General features: G+C 38.5%; 1 protein-coding gene across 1 annotated transcript in view; it reads right to left on the bottom strand.

Annotated features, from left to right (window-relative positions):
- nonC (serine/threonine-protein kinase Smg1) overlaps positions 1-23,267 on the bottom strand; it is a 134,974-nt gene that overhangs the window by 38,620 nt on the left and 73,087 nt on the right. Inside the window, exons 37-54 of the mRNA XM_070102179.1 lie at positions 22,719-22,844; positions 21,662-21,756; positions 20,879-20,977; positions 17,520-17,704; positions 14,040-14,205; positions 13,623-13,776; positions 12,966-13,085; positions 12,320-12,455; positions 12,056-12,188; positions 11,043-11,169; positions 10,579-10,725; positions 9,356-9,509; positions 8,723-8,897; positions 7,446-7,569; positions 5,752-5,921; positions 4,841-5,054; positions 1,921-2,106; positions 212-472 (exon numbers count right to left, since the gene is read on the bottom strand). Coding sequence (XP_069958280.1) covers positions 212-472; positions 1,921-2,106; positions 4,841-5,054; positions 5,752-5,921; positions 7,446-7,569; positions 8,723-8,897; positions 9,356-9,509; positions 10,579-10,725; positions 11,043-11,169; positions 12,056-12,188; positions 12,320-12,455; positions 12,966-13,085; positions 13,623-13,776; positions 14,040-14,205; positions 17,520-17,704; positions 20,879-20,977; positions 21,662-21,756; positions 22,719-22,844 — 2,772 coding nt within the window. The remainder of the gene's footprint in view (positions 1-211; positions 473-1,920; positions 2,107-4,840; positions 5,055-5,751; positions 5,922-7,445; positions 7,570-8,722; positions 8,898-9,355; positions 9,510-10,578; positions 10,726-11,042; positions 11,170-12,055; positions 12,189-12,319; positions 12,456-12,965; positions 13,086-13,622; positions 13,777-14,039; positions 14,206-17,519; positions 17,705-20,878; positions 20,978-21,661; positions 21,757-22,718; positions 22,845-23,267) is intronic.

Below are 23,267 nucleotides of genomic sequence, written 5' to 3'. Positions count from 1 at the left end.
GGGATACTGAGGTTTGTTGTAAAAAAAAATAAAAAAACTGTAAAGTTTTCTTCTTTTTTGGGTCACCCTGCCTAGGTGGGAGATGGATAGTATCCTGAAAAATTACATATTAAGTATTTACTCGAGTTAAAATTAATTATTCACAAGAAAACAACCTTAATATATCTTTCATTACAAAAATTGCTTCATTACATGAGTGTAAACAGTGTACCATTATTTCAGCAGCTTCTCTTGCTGTATCAACTCGAGGCCAGGGCTGAGGAAGTGGAGCATGACTAACAGCATCCATCAGCTGGTCCAGTTGTGTCTCTACAGCCTCAAACAATAAATGGAAGCCCATGAGCAGCATCTGACCTTGGCTCATGTCAGCACTAGACTTTCCAGTGGATCCTCCTGATGTGATTCTCTCAATAACTTCTATCAGTTTCTGATGAAGTGCTTTGGCCTCCTGCAGAGCATCCTCATGGCGAGGCTGTATAATGGATAAATAATTACAGAGTTGGAGAGAATTGTTAGTACATTTGCCTCCCAGTTCTCACATGTTTAATTTTATATGTTTGTATTATACATCTGTACATTATTTGGTGTTTGTTTGTTTAGTCTGAGCGAGTGTGGAATGGTGGCTCTTGTCTATATTAATACAGTCTCATACACAAACACCTTAGACAATGTCATTTTTGAGACGAAGAATTTCTGAGCATTGTCTGGCATTTACAACCCATGTTAATTGTGAGGACTCCTGTCATTTTAACTACATTGTTAAACAAAACTTTGGAGAGAAACAGCCATTAAGCTGAATTTCATTTAGACTATCCATAAAACACTGCTAACTGCTACACTTTCATGAAAACATACATTGTGGACTCTCTGATTCTTGTTATGTTGGAAAATAGTCTGAGAGAGGTGACAGCACTGGGCTTCTGCATATTCAGAAGTAAACACACTTAATATTTTTGCAATTTTGTGGACTAAGCCTATACTAGGACTAAATTAACTTTTTCTCTAACTGGATCAAGAGTCCCTTACCAGAATAACTGCACCTTCCTTGAGGAAGGGGGAAAGAATTAATCTATAGTACATATATGTACTTGTAACCAGTTCTGAGTTTTTATTACCCTTGAATCCCAGCCATTGGCCAAGATTTTCTGTTGATTCCCTGGTCAACCAGGCTGTTGCTGTTGGTGACCTACTGACCCACATATCTATTACACATGCACACAAATAAATAATGTGACTGACCAACCATTTTTATCCACTAATTCATCTTTAAAATTCTGTAAATTTCCACGATAACCAAAGTATATTTATTATAACAATCTGAAATTTGTTAGTCATTTACGGAAAGTAATTTTTTTGTTAACACTCCGATATGTGGTAAAAAATATGGAGGATATGGAGCATAAAGAGGAGCTTTCGAAAGGAGGCAGGACTAGATTTTAATTTTAACCCTTAAACAGTCCAAACGTATATATACGTTCTCTCGCATAGCGCCCCAAACATATATATATACGTTTCATTTGTCATTCATTCAACATTGGCACAATAGGCCTGAGTCACCTAGACATGAGAGAATGGGTGTGTGCACTCAAGTGTACGCCATATGAAAAAAATTGGGGACGCCTGGGTAACACATGCTCTTGTTTCCTATAAAATAAAACAATTTTTTTTCTCAAAATATTCGGGGCGCTACGTGAGAGAACGTATATATACGTTTGGACCATTTAAGGGTTAACATTTTAGTATGTGTTTGAATTTTCTATTTTCCAGTGCAGACTTTTACACAAAATTTGGTACTGTGCTATGGTATTCACTTAAACAATTATACAGTATTGACAGAACATCTGAATGAAGAATGTTATAAACATGCAATGTAGTAAAAATGTGTTGGAGCAGACTTTTAAGATTTCATGTGTGACTTACAGGCATCATGAGAATCATTAGTCGGAGCTGTGTAGTGAGCTGCTGGCAGAGTGCAGAGGGTGATGTGGGGGCACTCGAGACAACAGACTGGAGCTCTGTGGCCAAATTAACTACAGATGGCTCTCCTCTCCAAAACAACCGAACACCTTCTACGATGATGATTCCACTGGTGTTTAGAACCAATTCCTGCAATTCCATATGAAAAGTTAACAAAACTATGTATATTTTTCCTCATTAATTCATTTTTCTTCTATTTCACCCATTAATTATTCATACGAGCTAAGCACACTCCGATACAGCAAAATTTCATTTAAATCAGTTACAATATTTCAAATTCATGATCATGAAAACTTATGCATTTTTTATAATCAAAAGTTAAACTTATATCCTGACTCTGAAAATTTGTATACACTAATCACCCTTAACATTTTATTTTCTAAAAGCTGAGAAGCTGGAAATATATTGAGAAGTCTAATATAAAATGAATTAACCTTTTTTGACACCACATCCACCTTCACTTTCTTGAAAAGTTTCTGTTTTTTTTTAAGTTATTTTTGCTACCTAGTTTCAGTTTTTTTTTTAACACGTTGGCTGTTCCCATCAAGGCAGGGTGACCCAAAAGGAAAAAAAAATCCCCACAGAAAGAAAAAACTTTCATCATCATTCACCATTTTCACCCTCATTCATACATAATCACTGTCTTTGCAGAGGCGCTCAGATTTGACAGTTTAAATGTTCCTCCAAACTGCCAATATCCCAAATCCCTCCTTTAAAGTGCAGGCATTGTAATTCTCACTTCTAGGACTCTAAGTCCGGTTAACCGGTTTCCCTGAATCCTTTCGCAAAATATTACCCTGCTCACACTCCAACAGATCGTCAGGTCCCAAAAACCATTCATCTACACTCACTCCTATCTAACATGCTCATGCACACTTGCTGGAAGTCCAAGCACCTCATCCACAAAACCTCCTTTACCCCCTTCCTCCAACCTTCTCGAGGATGACCCCTACCCTGCCTTCCTTTCCCTACAGATTTATACGCTCTCCAAGTCATTCTACTTTGTTGTATTCTCTTTAAATGGCCAAGCCACCTCAACACCCCCTCTTCAGCCATCCAACTATTACTTTTAGTAACTCCATACATCCAACTAATTTCCACAGTTTCAAAATATTGCCCTAATATTTATTTAGCACATACATACTGTAATAATTATTTCCATATTATACTGCACATATATCTCTGTAGAGAATATATAAGTGTTGACTGAAACCTAGTAATGCAGAGTATCTCAATCTTACATTGCACTAACACTGTATATTGTATTATAATATTACTATTACTACTACTATTGCTGTGACTATTACTGCTATTGCTATGACTATTACTACTACTATTGCTATGACTGTTACTACTACTATTGCTGTGACTGTTACTACTACAATTGCTATGATTGTTACTACTACTGTTGCTATGATTGTTAATACTACCATTGCTATGACTATTACTACCACTATTGCTGTTACTGTTACTACTACTGCCATTACTTCTAGTATGGTTTCAAGTTGGAAAAATTCAGATTCAGAAAGGATACAGGAAAGCACAAGTTTGGTAACAGAGTTGTGGATGAATGGAACAAACTCCTGAGTACCATCATAGAAGCTAAAACATTGTGTGGTTTTAAAAATATTTTATTTTATTATCACACCGGCCGATTCCCACCAAGGCAGGGTGGCCCGAAAAAGAAAAACTTTCACCATCATTCACTCCATCACTGTCTTGCCAGAAGGGTGCTTTACACTACAGTTTTTAAACTGCAACATGAGTGGGTGTGAGTTGGACCCAACTAGCTTGTGATAGTGGGTCTGATGCTATGCTCTTTCCTTAAGTGGATGTGACCTGAACCTGACTAGGTTGGGTCAGTGGTTTAAGCTGGTAGGTATGTTCTTATAACAGGCCTCTGGCAAGACAGTGATAGAATGAATGATGGTGAAAGTGATTTTTTCAAGTCACCCTACCATGGTGGGTAACAGCCAGTGTGATAAAAAAATGACAAAGATTTTAAAGTAGTTTTTACAATATACACATACTGACTATCAGTTTACAAGTGTTTCCATTTCAATGTGTGGAAGCAAAGTACTTTAAGAGAATTCACAATCATAAGTAAATATGAAACTTGCAAGTGATGAACTGTATCTCCTTGTAGGATTCTGTAACACTGGTGTTTACTTCCTCCAGGTATTACTAAACATTCTCTCAGCTGTGATATCAAGGAAGCAGATCTTTGAGTGAAATATAAATTTGACATAGAAGAGCCAAGCTGCATGCCTAATATCAATTATATGACACGGTGCTTCATATGACATGGATGATTATGTCACCCAGTTGTCTACATGACAGTGTACATGTGGAAAAACACACTTCTGTACATTTTTTTCTTTCAACACACTGGCCATATCCCACCGAGGCGGGGTGGCCCAAAAAGAAAAACGAAAGTTCCCCTTTATAAATTTAGTAATGTATACAGGACAAGGGGTTACTAGCCCACTTCTGTACAGTTAAGGACATTAATTAAAGGCAATGTTTCACCACAAGCCACTCGTGACAAAAATGTTGGTTCAGTAAATGTTCTGAACAATACATATACATACGTATATCGTTTTCACTTCTTGATTTTATCAAGATACTCTTTACTTCCAGTGTATATAAATCTCATACAGTATGAGAATTAATGTATTAATGTAATATACTAATGTTAACCCTTTCTCCTGTATATATTACTAAATTTAAAAAGAGCAACTTTCTTTTTCCTTTTTGGGCCACCCTGCCTTGGTGGGATGTGGCCAATTTGTTGAAAGAAGATACTTATATTAAAGGTACAAACACTTTTGAGCTTTTTTCTCATCACTGATTAGATACATACATGGAGACTGGCAAACACATCATGGAGAGCAGACACAGCTTGTATAACAGGTGTCTCTTGGGGATAGGTTGGAGGGGAATGTGTGGTGAGGAGAGTCACCAGTTCCACCATCCCACCCAGGGTTACCATGCTCTCACGTAACCACCAGAGTCCTCCAATTGTGAGGTCCACAAGGCCCTCCCCAGTGCCAGCAGCAGTCTTGTCTGCACGTAACCTAAAAGGGAAAACATGTAATTATTATTAATAATAGCGGTTGGAGTGTGAGCAGGGTAACATTTTAAGGGACTCAGGGAAACTGGTTAGCCAGACATGAGTCCTGGAGTACCTGCACTATAAAGGTCATTGGGATATTTGCTGTTTAGAGTGACATCTAAACTGTTGTACCTGTGTGCCTCTGGCAAGACAGTGATAGTATTAATGATGGCGAGCGTGTTTCTGTTTCTGGTCACCCTGTCTCAGTGGAGGATGGGCAGCATGTTGAACAAAATAATAGCAGTGAGAGAGGAGTATGTTCTTGGTGCGAATACAAGGTGAATAAAGAAATAATTTACGATATTGGAATATGTTTTGACAGCTTCTCAGCTGTCCTCTTATCTTCTGACTCTTAAAAAATTCACTCAAATATATCTCTTTACTGCTTAAAATAATCCTCTGTTCAACATAATTACCATATATGATCACAGTACACATTCCTGTCTTATCAAATACAAATTTTCACATCACACTTCTAACCAAAAAATAAGCAGTCTGATTTTCTTTTAACATGCTTGTCATCTCCTACCGAGGCAGGGTGACCCCAAAAAAGAAACACTTTTTTGACTTTATCCTCTTATAACCCCATATGCTCCTCAGACTGCCCACCTCCACTGCTATAATTAAATTACACAATAAATAATAAACTGCAAACACACCTGGCACTGGTAAGTTGTGTAAGGGAATTGAGGAGAGCACATGTTACAGCTGCCACTCCTGATATCCCATGATCATTTACTAGTGCAGAAATAGATCGTGATGTCTCTTGTACCGTATTAACAACCATCACTCTGTCGTTCAGGCCCTCAGCTCGCATTCTTTCATAAACCTGGTTGTAAAATGCATTTTTATAACTGAATATCCCTTTGAAACATATAACAGATCTTGCATTTAAAATACAACTGCATTAATTAAAAGAAAGCTACAGTGTGATTGAGATGTATCAAGACATCAACTGGATTACTCGACAAAACTGGTTAGTGGACAACAACAACAACAACAACAGCAGCAGCAGCAGCAGCAGCAGCAGCAGCAGCAGCAGCAGCAGCAGCAGCAGCAGCAGCAGCAGCAGCAGCAGCAGCAGCAGCAGCAGCAGCAGCAGCAGCAGCAGCAGCAGCAGCAGCAGCAGCAGCAGCAGCAGCAGCAGCAGCAGCAGCAGCAGCAGCAGCAGCAGCAGCAGCAGCAGCAGCAGCAGCAGCAGCAGCAGCAGCAGCAGCAGCAGCAGCAGCAGCAGCAGCAGCAGCAGCAGCAGCAGCAGCAGCAGCAGCAGCAGCAGCAGCAGCAGCAGCAGCAGCAGCAGCAGCAGCAGCAGCAGCAGCAGCAGCAGCAGCAGCAGCAGCAGCAGCAGCAGCAGCAGCAGCAGCAGCAGCAGCAGCAGCAGCAGCAGCAGCAGCAGCAGCAGCAGCAGCAGCAGCAGCAGCAGCAGCAGCAGCAGCAGCAGCAGCAGCAGCAGCAGCAGCAGCAGCAGCAGCAGCAGCAGCAGCAGCAGCAGCAGCAGCAGCAGCAGCAGCAGCAGCAGCAGCAGCAGCAGCAGCAGCAGCAGCAGCAGCAGCAGCAGCAGCAGCAGCAGCAGCAGCAGCAGCAGCAGCAGCAGCAGCAGCAGCAGCAGCAGCAGCAGCAGCAGCAGCAGCAGCAGCAGCAGCAGCAGCAGCAGCAGCAGCAGCAGCAGCAGCAGCAGCAGCAGCAGCAGCAGCAGCAGCAGCAGCAGCAGCAGCAGCAGCAGCAGCAGCAGCAGCAGCAGCAGCAGCAGCAGCAGCAGCAGCAGCAGCAGCAGCAGCAGCAGCAGCAGCAGCAGCAGCAGCAGCAGCAGCAGCAGCAGCAGCAGCAGCAGCAGCAGCAGCAGCAGCAGCAGCAGCAGCAGCAGCAGCAGCAGCAGCAGCAGCAGCAGCAGCAGCAGCAGCAGCAGCAGCAGCAGCAGCAGCAGCAGCAGCAGCAGCAGCAGCAGCAGCAGCAGCAGCAGCAGCAGCAGCAGCAGCGGTGATGACAAGAGTGGTGGTAATAGTAGTGATGAATTATTTAAGTAATATGAATGGGTTTTAAGCAGACATGAAATGTTTGATTTTAATTACAATAATTAATTTAACAACTGCATGTAGTGCTACATAACTTACTCACGTGTAATCAAAATGGTAGATATAAGTAAGAATAGTGAGATAATATTAGTCTGTACAGTACAGTATTTAGAAAACAACATCATTTGAATAACAAAACAAGAAGAAATTCAGACCAATTTTGGAACACCAAAAAGAATTAGATACAAAAAATTCCGTTTTTTTTTTTTGTGATGTCTTACTTTAAATGAAAAGTCTCAGTTGCAGCATGTGACCAGTGTGATGTATGGTGTAAGACAAACCTTTTGTATTTGGGAGGTAATTTGCAGGGCTTTGTTGTGAAGCTCCATGTCAATACTGCACACCAGGCTGACAGTGCTGCTTTCTGAGGCATCTGTGTGGCTCTTGCTAATTATCATCTGAGCACTAAAAAACAAAACAAAACAAGAAAAAAGCTTTTAATGGCTGTTATATTTATTACAGTTTATGAAGTGGATGGATAACAGAGATAATAAAAAGAATATGAGGGAATTTGACAGCGAAGTGCTTAAGCCTTGGCAGTAACACCCAACATGAGAAAATTATGCTGTACTGATATGTATCAACCAAATCTGTATTACTGCCTTAACTTGCAATGGGAAATCCAAACTTTAGTGGCATGCCCTCTAGGGCACATTTGTAATTGTGTCATTACGATTTCTTGAGTCATGATGACAGTTTTGAGGGGACTTAAGCTAGAGTTTATCACAGCCATGCTGGTGGAAGATTCATCTGTAAAAACTTGTATTTATGGTCACAATGGTGCCTATGCTAACCTTCCTATGGTGTATAAATATACCTAGTTGGGTGAATCTTATTGTAGCCAGCTGGCCCAGCAGCTAACATGCTGGTCTGGAGTTTTACGACTCACTAGCTGCAAGTTCAATCTCTACCCGTACCATGGTTTGTATAAAAAAGTCCCTGTTATATTTCATTATTCTTGAGTTGAATAGAATCTGTTACAGCACTAACACTGCCATACTGTTCAACACTTAAACTGCTGTACTGTTCTTAAACTGTGCAGAGTAAAACTATGTGAATGGTACAGTTTATATATATATATATGCAAGCTCTTAACTCATAAGTTATGTAGTACATTATTTTAAGTACACTATAAGGACTTCTCACAGTACTGATTCCTTGGCCTATACCTGGATTATTACTAATATTTCATTATTATTGCTGCACTTCAAGTTGATTTGCCTTACCAAAATTTGTCAGTTTCCAAATATGGCCTCACAGAACCAACAACAGGCACAGTTTCTTTTATCATCATCAGCACTTCACAGTATATATATATTTTTAAACCTTTAAGTATTGTATCTTAACTCATTCTTGTTAATTTTTACAAATGCTTTGTTGTGGCTTCCAGGAACAAATCTCCATAATTGCAAAACACAATTCACAAATAACCTGCACTTAGAATATGTAATGTGTCAGTCTGTTTTGGTCCAGCATCAAATCACTTGTGGGAGATTAGGTTTTTCTATACTGTTTTATTTTCTCTAAATTTTTTGTCTTTTTTCCACAGATTACTTACTTATTTAGAGAGAAATCTTGGAGAAGAGATGCAAGCCACACCAGTTGTTGTGAGAGGCGGTGGCGTGTTAAGTGGTCCGCAGGGTAATTGACCCATACACCACCATATTTAATCAAGAGGTCAAGACTGCTACCAAGGACACCTTGCACCTGGTTTACAACTTTACCTAACTCAACTTTAAAAAAAATGAGGGAAATTAAATACATTACATTAAAAACATAATGATCAAAATATACTTACAGTAGCGACAGAATTTATTAGTTGTTAGTGGTAACCATTAAATTTTAAGAAGTCAAATTATATGACCACTTTAGAACTTTATTTCTGTTATTTTTTTCATATAAAATACATCTCTGGTTGTCTTAAAACTTATCAGCCCCAACTGTGAATACTTTATATCAAACACTTTTTTCAAAACATACAACTGAGTTGAGTGAATAGATTTGCATCATAATGATACAATTATTTTCTCATCTCTTTGCTTCTAATTTTCAGAATACCCTCTTTATTATAAATTAATTACTTTGCAAATATGGCCTAGTTTTAAAACATAATGGAGAATTAATGATAATCCATCAAGCATAGAAAGTATATGGTTCAAAAGATCAGAGAATACAAAAAACTGAAACCAACCTTCTGTATGTTCACACTGTGTAGCCAACTGGCCCTGACCAGCCTTGGTCAGAAACTCATTCACCGGAGCCATACTGGCCTGAAGGTTACCCATACTGCTAACCTTAGCACGCCATTCCCCCGCTTGTCCACTTTCAAAAACTCGTGCAGCTGTCTAAAAATTTGGAACAAGCATACGTGTATAAAAATCCTATGTATATCTTTATGCTTCTCTTCCACTAAAAACAACTCCATTATTAATGGAGGTCTGCTACATGCAGATTTATTTTTTATATCTTAAATACAATGAAATTTTTTGGAAACTTAAAACAGTACCTAAAATTTTGACCAAAGAATTCAACATCAATTTTGATAATGAAAATGATGTAGCTGTTAGCTCATTGCAGCCAAGAGGCTGGTGCTGATGCAAGTTGCTTATATTGAGAAATAATACCCTTTATTGAATGGTTACAGTAAATTATTATTTTTATATTCATGAGGAAGCACTCAGATGTTAAAGGTCATACAATGCCTAGAGAATGGGAGGTAATCAGATCTGAACCAGATTCATTACCAGAATATTCAACATTTGTATAAATGCACTTCTTTCTTTCTTCTTTCAACACACCGGCCGTATCCCACCGAGGCGGGGTGGCCCAAAAGGAAAAACGAAAGTTTCTCCTTTTACATTTAGTAATATATACAGGAGAAGAGGTTACTAGCCCCTTGCTCCCGGCATTTTAGTCGCCTCTTACAACACGCATGGCTTACGGAGGAAGAATTCTGTTCCACTTCCCCATGGAGATAAGAGGAAATAAACAAGAATAAGAACTAGAAAGAAAATAGAAGAAAACCCAGAGGGGTGTGTATATATATGCTTGTACATGTATGTGTAGTGTGACCTAAGTGTAAGTAGAAGTAGCAAGACGTACCTGAAATCTTATAAATGCACTTATGGGAAAGTAAATGATTGTTAAAATCACAAGAATGAGTAAATACAGTAAAATTATCAGTTACTAGCCTTCATGTACTGTCTATTATCTATTTTTCCCTAATAATTTACTCCTGCTAAACAATAAATACAGAGAGGTCATCAAAAATACACTGCAATTTTTCAACGAGGTCATCGCAAAAGTGTTAATAGAGCGTGTGTTAAAAGATAGTCTACATCATAATAACATAGAGTGATGATTGAGATATAATTCCCAGATAGTTAGAAATAAGAAGATATTTTTCTTTCTCACCAAATACAGTGTGTGCCACTGTTTCACTTCCAAGATGCGAGCATTGACAAGATCTTTGGCACGATCAATTGACTTCTTCACCACTGAGTATTCTTCATAGCGTGGACGCAGACTATATAAAGTATGCTGTGGGTTGGCTTCAGCTTCCTGTCAGAAAGAAAGTACAAAGAGAGATAAATAGCATAAGATACACTTATGATGCAGTAATATTGTTATTATTAGGGAAAGGGACACTAACTGCCTGAACACACATTTCTGCAACTGATGTTTGCAATAATTTTTTTTTGAACTCTGCAACCCTGTATTTATCACATATAGCAACATGCTTCATGATTTAACTGAAAATACATAGTACTTCAAACAGAAAGCATACATAATCTACAGTATTTCCTTTGTATAATAGGATGCTACCCAAGGCAGACAGTTCCTTTAAAAACACAAATATTCTGTACAGAGTATATTACCTTGAGCACAGCCATAAGGTGGTGACCGTCCTGTAAGTTGGCTTCTGCTTTGGCAAGTAGTTCATGAGATGTGAGCCATTCACCAAGACTGACTTCCACCTCTGGGATGGCATGTAACACCTCCAATCTGAAAGGAAATGGATAACAATTTTAACAAATAATTCAGTAAATGATGATGAAGGAAAATATGAAGCTCAAATAATCAATCTTTTTTCTTCGGCAACATTTACTTAATGTATTTACATTTCTTACTTTTTACTCGCAGGTTTCTCGTAAGTTTAAATTATTATTCATCAGTTATTGATGAATGCCTATTTTCATTTCTGTTTATATGTCAATACTCCATTCATGGGTTTCACTCACAATCCTTTTAATTTCAGAATTAAATCTATATTTCTTCTAATATTCCTGCTCCATCAACTAAGCAATGACATAATGAAAGTGAATTCCATACATGGATTAAAAAATAGATATGATAAAGCTCAATTATATCAGTCAGTTGAAAGTTAAGAGGGAAGATAGAATGCTAGCCTCTGGCAGACTTAAATGGGTAATCACTAAGAGATATTTACTTGTCTTTCACAAACAATATTTTCAATACTCCTTCAGAACAAGAACTAACACAAGTACGCATATAACAGAGGCATTTTTTTTTAATTTTTAACACACTGGCTGTCTCCCACCAAAGCAGGGTGACCTGAAAAAGAAGAAACACTTTCACTTTCCCTCACTCCATCACTTTCTTGCCAGAGGCATACCAATACTACAGCTTAGATGCTCTTCCAAACTGTAATATTCCCATTCCACCTCTAGAGTACAGGCACTGTACTTCCCACCTCCAGGACTCAGGTCTGGAAAACTGGTTTCCTTGAATCCCTTCGTAAATGCTACCTTGCTCAAAAATAATATATAGTATTACATATCATTACTGTACTGCATCAGAAAAACTTTCAAAACATTAATTTTTCTTTTTTTTTTACAAACTTTAGCTAAAAACTACAAAGTGAGCTTACTTGTTAGCAATCCAGTCAGCCTTCATCTCTGCCATTCTAACAGCAAACATACTGAGGGTGAGGCCACGTTCCAGTTGCTGTCGGCTCTGCCTTGCTCCCGATACCAATGCCTGGTCACCACCATACACAGCACCTGGAAGATAATAAAGTTAAAGATAATAATAAATATTCTTGCACCAGTAATACAAGATTTATACACCAGTAATTTGAGATTTATAGTCTGCTATGAATGAACTATAAATTAAGAGTATTTTAAATTCTTACCAGCATATCCTGATTCACTGTCTGGTGTCCAGTCAACTAGAGGGTCATAAATGAATGCTTCCAAAAGGGTGAGAAGAGTTTCTCTTCCACGGCGCATAGTACGCAGCACTTGCTCACATGCATTTCTGAAGACACCCTGAGGTGCAATATGAAAAAAGTTGTCACAAAAATTGTAAAAAAAGAAATGCTTTTATTACAAATTCAACCACCATTATTATTCCATAGTCTCAGCTTCTAAACGTTTTTTTTTTTTTTTGTTTCAGACCCAAACCCCTGAATTGTGAATTACAAACTCTTTGGGTTAGTCCAAGACAAATCAGTTAACATCAATGCTGTGAAGTAAGTTCATGTGCACTATTTTATTTTTTCTGTATCACTATCTACACCTGATCTACATGCTGGTGAATGTTCAGATGCAGAATAAAGTGAAAGGGAATGAAAAAACTCAAAGTAACACAGTCAGGGTGATTGAAATGCCTCTAAACATTAATAATAATTAATAAAATAGCATGAAATTATGATGATTATTATTATACTGATGAAGCACTAAACCCATAAGGGTCATACAGTGCCTGAAGATAGAGGGGGGAGGTGGGAGGGTAATCAGATGTAATCCAATTTAAATTTACTGCCTAGAATTACTGACCTCAGTTCCAGTTACTCCTAGTGCTGCTTCTATGTTATGAGTCATCCGGAAGGGAACTTTCTCTGGGACACGGAGATTTTTTCCTTTTTCAAAGCATACATTATAGTCAATGTGGACCACCTGAAGGTAACATTTCATTCAATAAGTAAAAAATTTACTTTTCAAAATATTCTGTCTGTGAACTCACAAATGCATGCATACACTCACGAGTGGAACACATTATGAGAGAAAATGCTGTAGTCAATAACAGCATGTGATTTAAATGTTTTTTAGTTCTAGCATTTTTAAACAAAGCTCAGTTTCCGAGCTTAGCCTCTCCTTCAATGCTGTTCTAATTTTTTCCCAGTCACTTAATTAATTTAGTTTCTACTGCACCAAAAGTTTTTTTTTTATATCATACTCCAATGTCTTATGATATGGATTTTTTAAAATGACTCTGCAATCTTCCCAGTAAAAATCTGAATATTTTATTAAACCCTATATTGCAATGAGTATGGCTGTGATAGTGAAGTCTATTCCAGCCAGGAAAGTTAAAAATCCACCTCAGGTGGATGTGACTGAACCTAATATACACCAGGAAACAATTTCAATGCAAAACATTTACTGTATCTATAAAAAATTTTTTTAGAATAAACTATTAACAAAATTGTAACTTACCTCTCCTGAAGTAAGATTTACTAGTACATTATCTAAATGTCTATCTCCCAAGCCAATGATGTAACCAATGATGGACATAACAGCTGTTGAGATGGAATAGGTCTGTGTCAGGTGCCACCAATCTCCCGCACTTACGCTGCACATCCATAGTTCTCTATATTACAATACATGATTAGGTTAAACAAGTAAACACAGTCTGTATTTCACTGTCAAAATTAAAAGAAAATATCAGTAAGACAAAATAATTAAATTTTAACTGAACACTTAATCACAGTACAGTAGTTTGAGAACAATAAATTATGTCTAACTTATTTTAGTCACTTATGCATCTTCAAAGAATGTTTTTAATATCTCACTTATATACAACGTATTGCAAGAAAACTAAGCAATAAAAATCAACAAGACAGTGTAGCTCACCTAGACAGCAAATTTGAGGGAGTTTCTTTGATAAGGTCTTTGAGAACATCTCGCATTATAGCCAAGGGCCACTCTTTTCTATTGTCTAAACTAATTCCAGCCTCTCGCAGACGAGGAGTGAGCTTACTATAGTACAACTCTGATGGCCGAGGAACCTGTGGTGGAGCTGTAAATAATAAAATTAAATCATAAATATTAAAATTTATGAGTTCTGGTTTTCTCCTAATTTCATTGTTAGTTACTTTGTAAATGGTCCCAGTTAGACCAAAATGTTGTCAAAAGCTTCTCTCTTCTATGTGTGGGTTATTTGTGTATTGTTTAGTGAGTTAGTGAATGATTAACCCTTAAACTGTCCAAACGTAGATCTACGTTCACTCGCGTAGTGCTCCAAACGTAGATCTACATTTTTTTTTTTACATGCTTTCAACTGGAGAAAATCAAGGCCGGAGCGCTACACACATAAACGTAGATCTACATTTGGACAGTTTAAGGGTTAAGATTACTATCAAAATAACGAGAAGGGACTACTTTGTCTTATTTCTGCCATTTTCTTACTAAAATGCTTTAATCATGTCTAACACACAGAAATTTATTGCCGGTAGAGTACTCAGCTCACATACCAAGGGCCCATGGTTCGATCTCATATTTACTTACGCTTGTTGTCCCTGTTCACCTAGCAAGAAGTAGGTACCTGGGTGTTAGTCGACTGTTGTGTGTCGCATCCCACAGGCATTAGCATGCCTGGGCTTTAAAATGAGATGAGGTAGGATAACAGCTCTTAGCCTGTAAAACTGATGTAAATAAAGAAAATACTTAGAATTTTACACCAGTAAAAGGCAGCAAAAACACAAAGCAGCCCCCCCCCCTCCCTCCCTCTCTCTCTCTCTCTCTTTTTTTTTTTTTTTTTTTACACAGGGTTTGACAAGGTTAAGGATCCCTAGCTTTATTGACAGCTATTTACAGGTTAAGGATTCCTAACTTTATTGGCAAGCTAAGAGCTGTTACCTACATCAGCTCATTTGAAAGCATTTTTATTGTTATGAGGCATACAAGTAGGGAACAGGATGAAGTTGGAGCCATCTGTGGGCCAGCATTTTCATTTGATCAACTGACTTTATCTCGTTGACATCATTATGCTGTACGAATGTGTTCCATACTCGAGTCATCCTGGGTATGTATGATCTCAGATGGAGTGATGTTCTGGAGAAGGGTACAGCCAGAGTGAAGTTGCTGCTTTCTGCCAGTCTTGTGGCATAAAAGCTTGCTTCACGCTGTCCTCGAAGTGGATCCAAGTGTGGTATTTTGACAATATTGGCCTTGTACATAACAGTAAGGCCACCCACATCCCTCCTATGTTGAAGGCTCTGCTGAAATGACAGATCTATCCAGGATGGGTCCAGGTGAGAGATGAGACGTCTTGCTCTGTTCTCTACTCTGTCAAGCAGTCGCAGATGAGAGGGGGGGCAGGCAAACCAAGAAAGTGGAGCATACTCAAGGTGTGAGCGTACTTGTGCCTCGTACAGGATCTTGCAACCCCTACTGTCAAGCAGATGTGAGATACAGTGAAGTGCTATAAGCTTCCTGGCTGCCTTGTTTGCAAGATTTACAACATGGTTCTTCATGGTTAGTTTGGAGTCAAATTTCACCCCAAGGATATCAACTTCTTCTCCAGGTGCCAACATCCTCCCATTCATCCTTACTACTGCACCAGCATTACCATCATGGTGCCTAGAGACGATCACCATTTGCATTTTCTCAGGTGCAAATGTTACTTGCCATCTATTTCCCCAAGCTGATATAGCTCTCAGCTGGTGATTGATGTAGCTTAGAGCAGCTGGCATTTCTTCTCTTGGATAAGTGAATGTCAGTGTACAGTCGTCTGCATATGCATGTGATTCTGGGATGAGATGAAGAAGGTCGTTGAAGTAGACATTCCATAACAATGGACCCAGCATGCTTCCTTGTGGAACACTTGCCCCAATAGGATGCCTTGCTGATTCCGTTCCATTGAGGACTACACTTAGAGATCTACCATGAAGGTAATCACTGAGGAGACAGCGTAGAGCCTGCAATTCCCAGTGCTTGAAGTTTTGCTAAGAGGCCCTGGTGCCACACCCGGTCGAAAGCGCCAGCAATGTCCAGTGCTACCACACAGCTGGCTTTGGATTCATCCAGTGACTGGTGCCACTTAGTGGAGAGGTTTAACAACAGATCAGCAGCAGAGTAACCTTTCCTGAAGCCATGTTGACGATCACAAAGTAGTGAGTGGTAGTCTCAGTCTCAGTCTCTCTCTCAGTCTCAGTCTCTCTCTCAGTCTCAGTCTCAGTCTCTCTCTCAGTCTCAGTCTCTCTCTCAGTCTCAGTCTCTCTCTCAGTCTCAGTCTCTCTCTCAGTCTCAGTCTCTCTCTCAGTCTCAGTCTCAGTCTCATTCTCTCAGTCTCAGTCTCAGTCTCTCAGTCTCAGTCTCAGTCTCTCTCTCTCTCTCAGTCTCTCAGTCTCAGTCTCTCTCTCTCTCTCTCAGTCTCTCTCTCTCTCAGTCTCTCTCTCTCTCTCTCTCTCTCTCTCTCTCTCTCAGTCTCTCTCTCTCTCTCAGTCTCTCTCTCAGTCTCAGTCTCTCTCTCTCTCTCTCAGTCTCTCTCTCTCTCTCTCTCTCTCTCTCTCTCTCTCTCTCTCTCTCAGTCTCTCTCTCTCTCTCAGTCTCTCTCTCTCAGTCTCTCTCTCAGTCTCTCTCTCAGTCTCAGTCTCAGTCTCTCTCTCTCTCTCTCTCAGTCTCTCTCTCTCAGTCTCTCTCTCTCAGTCTCTCTCTCAGTCTCTCTCTCAGTCTCAGTCTCAGTCTCTCTCTCTCTCTCTCTCTCTCTCAGTCTCTCTCTCTCTCTCTCTCAGTCTCTCTCTCTCTCTCAGTCTCTCTCTCTCTCTCTCAGTCTCTCTCTCAGTCTCAGTCTCTCTCTCAGTCTCAGTCTCTCTCTCAGTCTCTCTCTCTCAGTCTCTCTCTCTCTCTCTCTCTCTCTCTCTCTCTCTCTCTTGACTGCTAGCCATCTTTCTCCCTACCAAGAGTTACTCTCTTTGTGAAAAATCTTTTTTGAGGGTCACCCCACTGTGGTAGTGTGACCCCAAAAAAGAAGAAATACCCCTACCATCACTCATTCCATCACTGTCTTTCCAGAGGTGTGCTGATACTACAGTTCAAAACTGCAAATATCCCCACCCCTCTTTCAGAGTGCAAGCACTGTACTTCCCAATAAATATAATTCTTTGAAAAAAAAAAAAAAAACCTGCCTCACATTATACTGATTTCCAGAAGGCTGTTTTAAGACATCCAGGAGAAGTGTTCACTAACAGGCTAATTTCCTATTCGACAGATGGAACACAGCAATCCAAACCTGACACTTGATTATATAACATTAATCAGGATTAACAAAACTTCTGCAATCTTGATGTCTAACTTGATAAATAAAGATGAAACTGTAGATAATGTACAAACCTTGAGGATGGATTGAAACAGCAGACGAATGTATTTTGAGGAGCACTGCATGAGCTTCCCGCTGTTGCCACCGCTTGTATAAGCCAAACAATGGTGTAGCACTGCCTACCCACTGGATAAGTCCTGATCTTGGCCCAAGAGGCACCACTGAATAATAGCGAGCACGGTAAACACAATCTTTGCCTCTGAAAAGAGAGTTGTTGTATCAAATAAATTTAGCAGTACATTATAGTTCAACAAAAACAAATTACAGATGAAAGTACTCAGAGTACAGCTCTCACATGATAAAATTTAATATAAAAGTTAAAACTGTATTAAATAGCCTCTATGGTATTAAATAACATTATGTACACAAGTCAAGAATTAATTTTGCATTCACTTATGACAACTACTCATTAACTAACATGAAAGCACTTCCATCATCTACTAATGAGTGAGAATTCTCGAAATGGCTGGTAGCTGACATTTTTACACATTCCTTGTGCTCGGGTGAGTACATTGCAGTATACCCAGGAAATATTCTGGTATAGCATATTTTATCTTTTTAATTGTAAATTTATGTACCAATCATATACATGCACAAATCATAACCAAATACAGGTCCACATTCCTTTATCCAAAACCCTTGGGGCCAGTAGTGTTTCGAATTTTGGAATTTTTCGAATTTCAGAATGAAGGTGGGGTCTAGGGCAGCACCCCATAATCAAACTTTAACAATGCAGCAAAAATGTATGAATACTCATACTAAGTGGGATAAATAGACTACAAATACTACTACCGTTTATTTATAGAGTAATATATTGATAAATGAAATAATGGGATAATTATAGACCAGGAACATGAGTCTCAAGATGACTGACAGATGGCATGTGGAGCAGTTCTCCAGGAACAATAAAATTTTACAGTTTACTTCTAGTCCAGCTTGCCTGCAATGAGCTCGTGCAGCTGGTACAAAGTGGTTATTGAACCAGTCAGAAAACATTTCTGCATTATTAATAACGTCAGACGCTTCCTTTTTATTTTCTCACTATTACCCATAGGGGTATCTGCAGCTTTTTGACATTTTTACAGTAAAATTAAACTTTTTTTTTTTTTTAACAAGTCAGCCGTCTCCCACCGAGACAGGGTGACCCAAAAAGAAAGAAAATCCCCAAAAAGAAAATACTTTCATCATCATTCAACACTTTCACCTCACTCACACATAATCACTGCTTTTGCAGAGGTGCTCATAACACAACAGTTTAGAAGCATATACGTATAAAGATACACAACATATCCCTCCAAATTACCAATATCCTGAAACCCCTCCTTTAGAGTGCAGGCATTGTACTTCCCATTTCCAGGACTCAAGTCCAGCTATAAAAATAACCGGTTTCCCTGAATCCTTTCACTAAATATTACCCTGCTCACACTCCAACAGATCGTCAGGTCCCAAATACCATTCGTCTCCATTCACTCCTATCGAACACGCTCACGCACTCCTGCTGGAAGTCCAAACCCCTCGCCCACAACACCTCCTTTACCCCCTCCCTCCAACCTTTTCGAGGACGACCCCTACCCCGCCTTCCTTCCCCTATAGATTTATATGCTTTCCATGTCATTCTACTTTGATCCATTCTCTCTAAATGACCAAACTACCTCAACAAACCCTCTTTAACCCTCTGACTAATACTTTTATTAATTCCACACCTCCTAATTTCCACACTCCGAATTTTCTGCATAATATTTACACCACACATTGCCCTTAGACAGGACATCTCCACTGCCTCCAGCTGTCTCCTCACTGCTGCATTCACAACCAAAGCTTCACACCCATATAAGATTGTTGGTACTACTATACTTTCATACATTCCCTTCTTTGCCTCCATAGATAACATTTTTTGCCTCTACATATACCTCAATGTGCCACTCACCTTTTTTCCTTCATCAATTCTATGATTAACCTCATCTTTCATAAATCCATCTGCTGACACGTCAACTCCCAAATATCTGAAAACATTCACTTCTTCCATACTCCTCCTCCCCAATTTGATAACCAATTTTTCTTTAAATCATTTGACACCCTCATCACCTTACTCTTTTCTATGTTCACTTTCAACCTTTACACACACTCCCAAACTCGTCCACTAACCTTTGCAATTTTTCTTTAGAATCTCCCATAAGCACAGTATCATCAGCAAAAAGCAACTATGTCAATACCCATTTTGTATTCGGTTCCCCAAAATTTAATCCGACCCCTCTCCTGAACACCCTAGCATTTACCTCTTTTACAACCCCATCTATAAATATATTAAACAACCCCATCTATAAATATATTAAACAACCATGGTGACATTACACATCCCTGTCTAAGATCTACTTTTACTGGGAAGTAGTCTCCCTCTCTTCTACACACCCTAACCTGAGCCTCACTATCCTCATAAAAACTCTTTACAGCATTTAGTAACTTACCACCTATTCCATATACTTGCAACATCTGCCACATTGCTTCCCTATCCACTCTATCATATGCCTTTTCTAAATCAATAAATGCAAAATATCAGTGAACAGCAGACGCATGTGTGAACACTACAAACGCTGAGACACAACTGACACCTGCCACTCTGGCTGTCAGTGCTGGGTCACATCGCCACGTGGCGGCGTTGGAGTTATGTAGAGATGACTGATGCTCCACACTCATTGAAAAAACTTTCTTAACTTTTCGAATTTCAGAATTTCGGATAAAGGAACGTGGACATGTACCAATTATATTCATGCACCAATAACATCCAAAAGCATTTTGTTAAAATAAAAACACTCTCCATCTCTCAGTATTTGTTAATTTTTTCTTTAAATAGAGGAGCTTTTGAAGGCAGAAGTTTGGCCAAATAACTTTACTGAGGAAAAAAAAATGAAATGTTCAGGAACTAAGGTAATTAAAAATCAACACTAACTGATGTACAATTCCAATTATTTTAATTTCCTTGAAAGGCTTGACAATCCTAGTCAACCTATATGGTCAAAAATGGACAAATTTATACAATCACTCAATTTCAATCCCTGGTGGTTAAAATGCAAACAAAAGAATGTTCAGTCTCTTGTTTCCTGGTACAGTATTTCTTACTAGTCGAGCAGTAATGATTCTTCTAATTAATATTCTGGCTCCTCTCATTATACATTATAACCTGCAACTTCCACATTATTGTTTTATTCACAGAAAATGCATTAAGCCCACATAAATCATTCAGTGCAACTTAAAACATCCATAAATCTTCCACCAAGGCCCTATTAATCTTTTAAGCAGGCTTCAGCACATTCTCTAAAATTATAATATAATTTTCTAGGTCTGCTGAATATCATTCTCTTTATTTTTTTCTTACCTCTGATTTTTGGCCAACATGGTATTAACAATTTCAAGAAACTGCATGATCCTCTCATCCAGATGAAGATCCTCCAACCCCTTAAACAAGTAAGTGTATCTGGAAAAAATAAAATGAAAAAGGCAACATAAGAATAAGAATGGAGGAACACTGCAGAAGTTCTACTTGCCCATACAAGACAGGTCCTTCTTAAAACCAACCATTCCTACCAACCTAATTGTTGAACCTTTTCCAAAAGCTACCTAAGAATTTGCTTCAATACCTCCGGTACATAAGAACAAAGGCATGACATGGGCCTCTGTAACATGGCCACATAAAAGTTATTTAAATTTGGCATAGACTGATTATAAACAACATGAATCATACATACAGTGAGTGCACTGCAGCTAAATCCTATTATGTACTCTATGAATCATACATACAGTGAGTGCACTGCAGCTAAATCCTATTATGTACTCTATGAATCATACATACAGTGAGTGCACTGCAGCTAAATCCTATTATGTACTCTATTTAAATCTGGTCCTCAACACTGCTCTGTAATCCATAACTAACCCACATATTGAGAATAAAGAGAAATGATGCTCCGGTTTGTCCTGGTCTATCTAGGACATCTTGAAACATAGTCTAGTTTCATCTCCAATTTGTGAATTGCAAACTGTTTCAGCCAAGGTATTGTGACTTATTCTTACATGGAATCAGATTACTATAGACTAGAATCAGAGTACCATAGAGGCTTATTAAGTAAAATTTAAATTTGATACTATAATTAAACATACTTACTTCTTGCCATCAGAACCCTGGAAGCTAAGCTTCTTGGGCTTTGTCTTTGTGGGAAGGATAGAGATATTTCCATCAACAGCTGCCACAGTAACAACCTGAAAGATTGTTGGAATAAATAATGATTTATAGTACATTTTTCAATACACATGTATTAGATATTTTCTACCAAAGTAGGGTGATCCAGACAGAACTACATGTATATGTAAAGAAAATTAAGACAGGGGTCCTTCACAGCCTACAATTACTCTTTCTACTTTATTGAGATACAGTATTGCATTTTGCACTCCTATGCAATGTCATATTTATACAGCCTCTTCAAAGCTAATTTATCCTTCCACAACGTGAGATGTTTCTTGATACTTCCCATTCATTATCATATTCTGTAATTCCACTCATCCTCTGTCTTTGTGGGCTAAATCTACAAAGAATTTCTACATAAAGAAAGCATTATTTTCTCTACAATCTCGTGACCAATACCCTTAGGTACAGAATGATGATTGCGGTCTGTCCTTACAGTAAAAGTCATAGACTTATTTACTGCTCTGATTCATTTGGTTCCAGATTTATATGTTGGTCTGCTATGCACAAATTCTGATCTGCTTTTTGACTGCCAATTTTATGAGATGAATCTGTAGTCCATGAAGTATTTTCAGATATTTTATTTGCCAGGTCACCAACTGGACAAGACCCGGACCAGGACAATACCGGCGAACTGCATCAAATTGAATTTTATGTTTGGAGTGCAATAATTTCAAATGTACTGGAGGGAATAATATACTATATGTAATAAAACATATATTGTGAGGATAGGCTTTGTTTTGTTTACAATTAATGCCAGTATTACAAAGCAAGTTATCTAAAAATTAAACATAACATAAACTCAAAGAAATCTGTAAACTATTCTACAGTAATATATAAAAGCAATAAAATACTCCTCACATTCAAGGGACTTACGCTATGGGAACTTAAAAAAATTAGAAGCTAATAGGGCCACACTCAAAGATAATTTGAACACTAGGACATTAGATTAGCTAGGATTTAAAAAAAAAAATCTTACTTGTTGACTGGCAGACACCACACCAGGCATGGCAATCTTGGTGTTGTGAAGGTTGGCTAATTTGGGTGACACATCAAGCATCTTCAGATTAGATGAAGCTCTTCGATGAGCTCTTTGTTGAAGCATCTGTCAAAAAAAAATAAATAAATAAATATTCAAGATATCATGTACAACTCTGGCTTTAATAATTCTAATTCATTATCAACATTTTTCTTAATTCTAAATTATTATTATTATTATTATTATTATTTTTTTTTTTTTTCAACAAGTCAGCTGTCTCCCACCAAGGCAGGGTGACCCAAAAAGAAAGAAAATCCCCAAAAAGAAAATACTTTCATCATCATTCAACACTTTCATTGTCTTTGCAGAAGTGCTGAGAACACAACAGTTTAGAAGCATATACGTATAAAGAGACACAACATATCCCTTCAAACTGCTAATATCCCGAAACCCCTCCTTTAGAGTGCAGGCATTGTACTTCCCATTTCCAGGACTCAAATCTGGCTATATAAAAATAACCGGTTTCCCTGAATCCCTTCACTAAATATT

This window comes from Cherax quadricarinatus, chromosome 80, assembly GCF_038502225.1.
Source record: "Cherax quadricarinatus isolate ZL_2023a chromosome 80, ASM3850222v1, whole genome shotgun sequence".
Lineage (NCBI taxonomy): Eukaryota > Metazoa > Arthropoda > Malacostraca > Decapoda > Parastacidae > Cherax > Cherax quadricarinatus.
The sequence above is the reverse complement of the archived record's forward strand: the minus strand, read 5'-3'. Positions and strand labels throughout refer to the sequence as shown.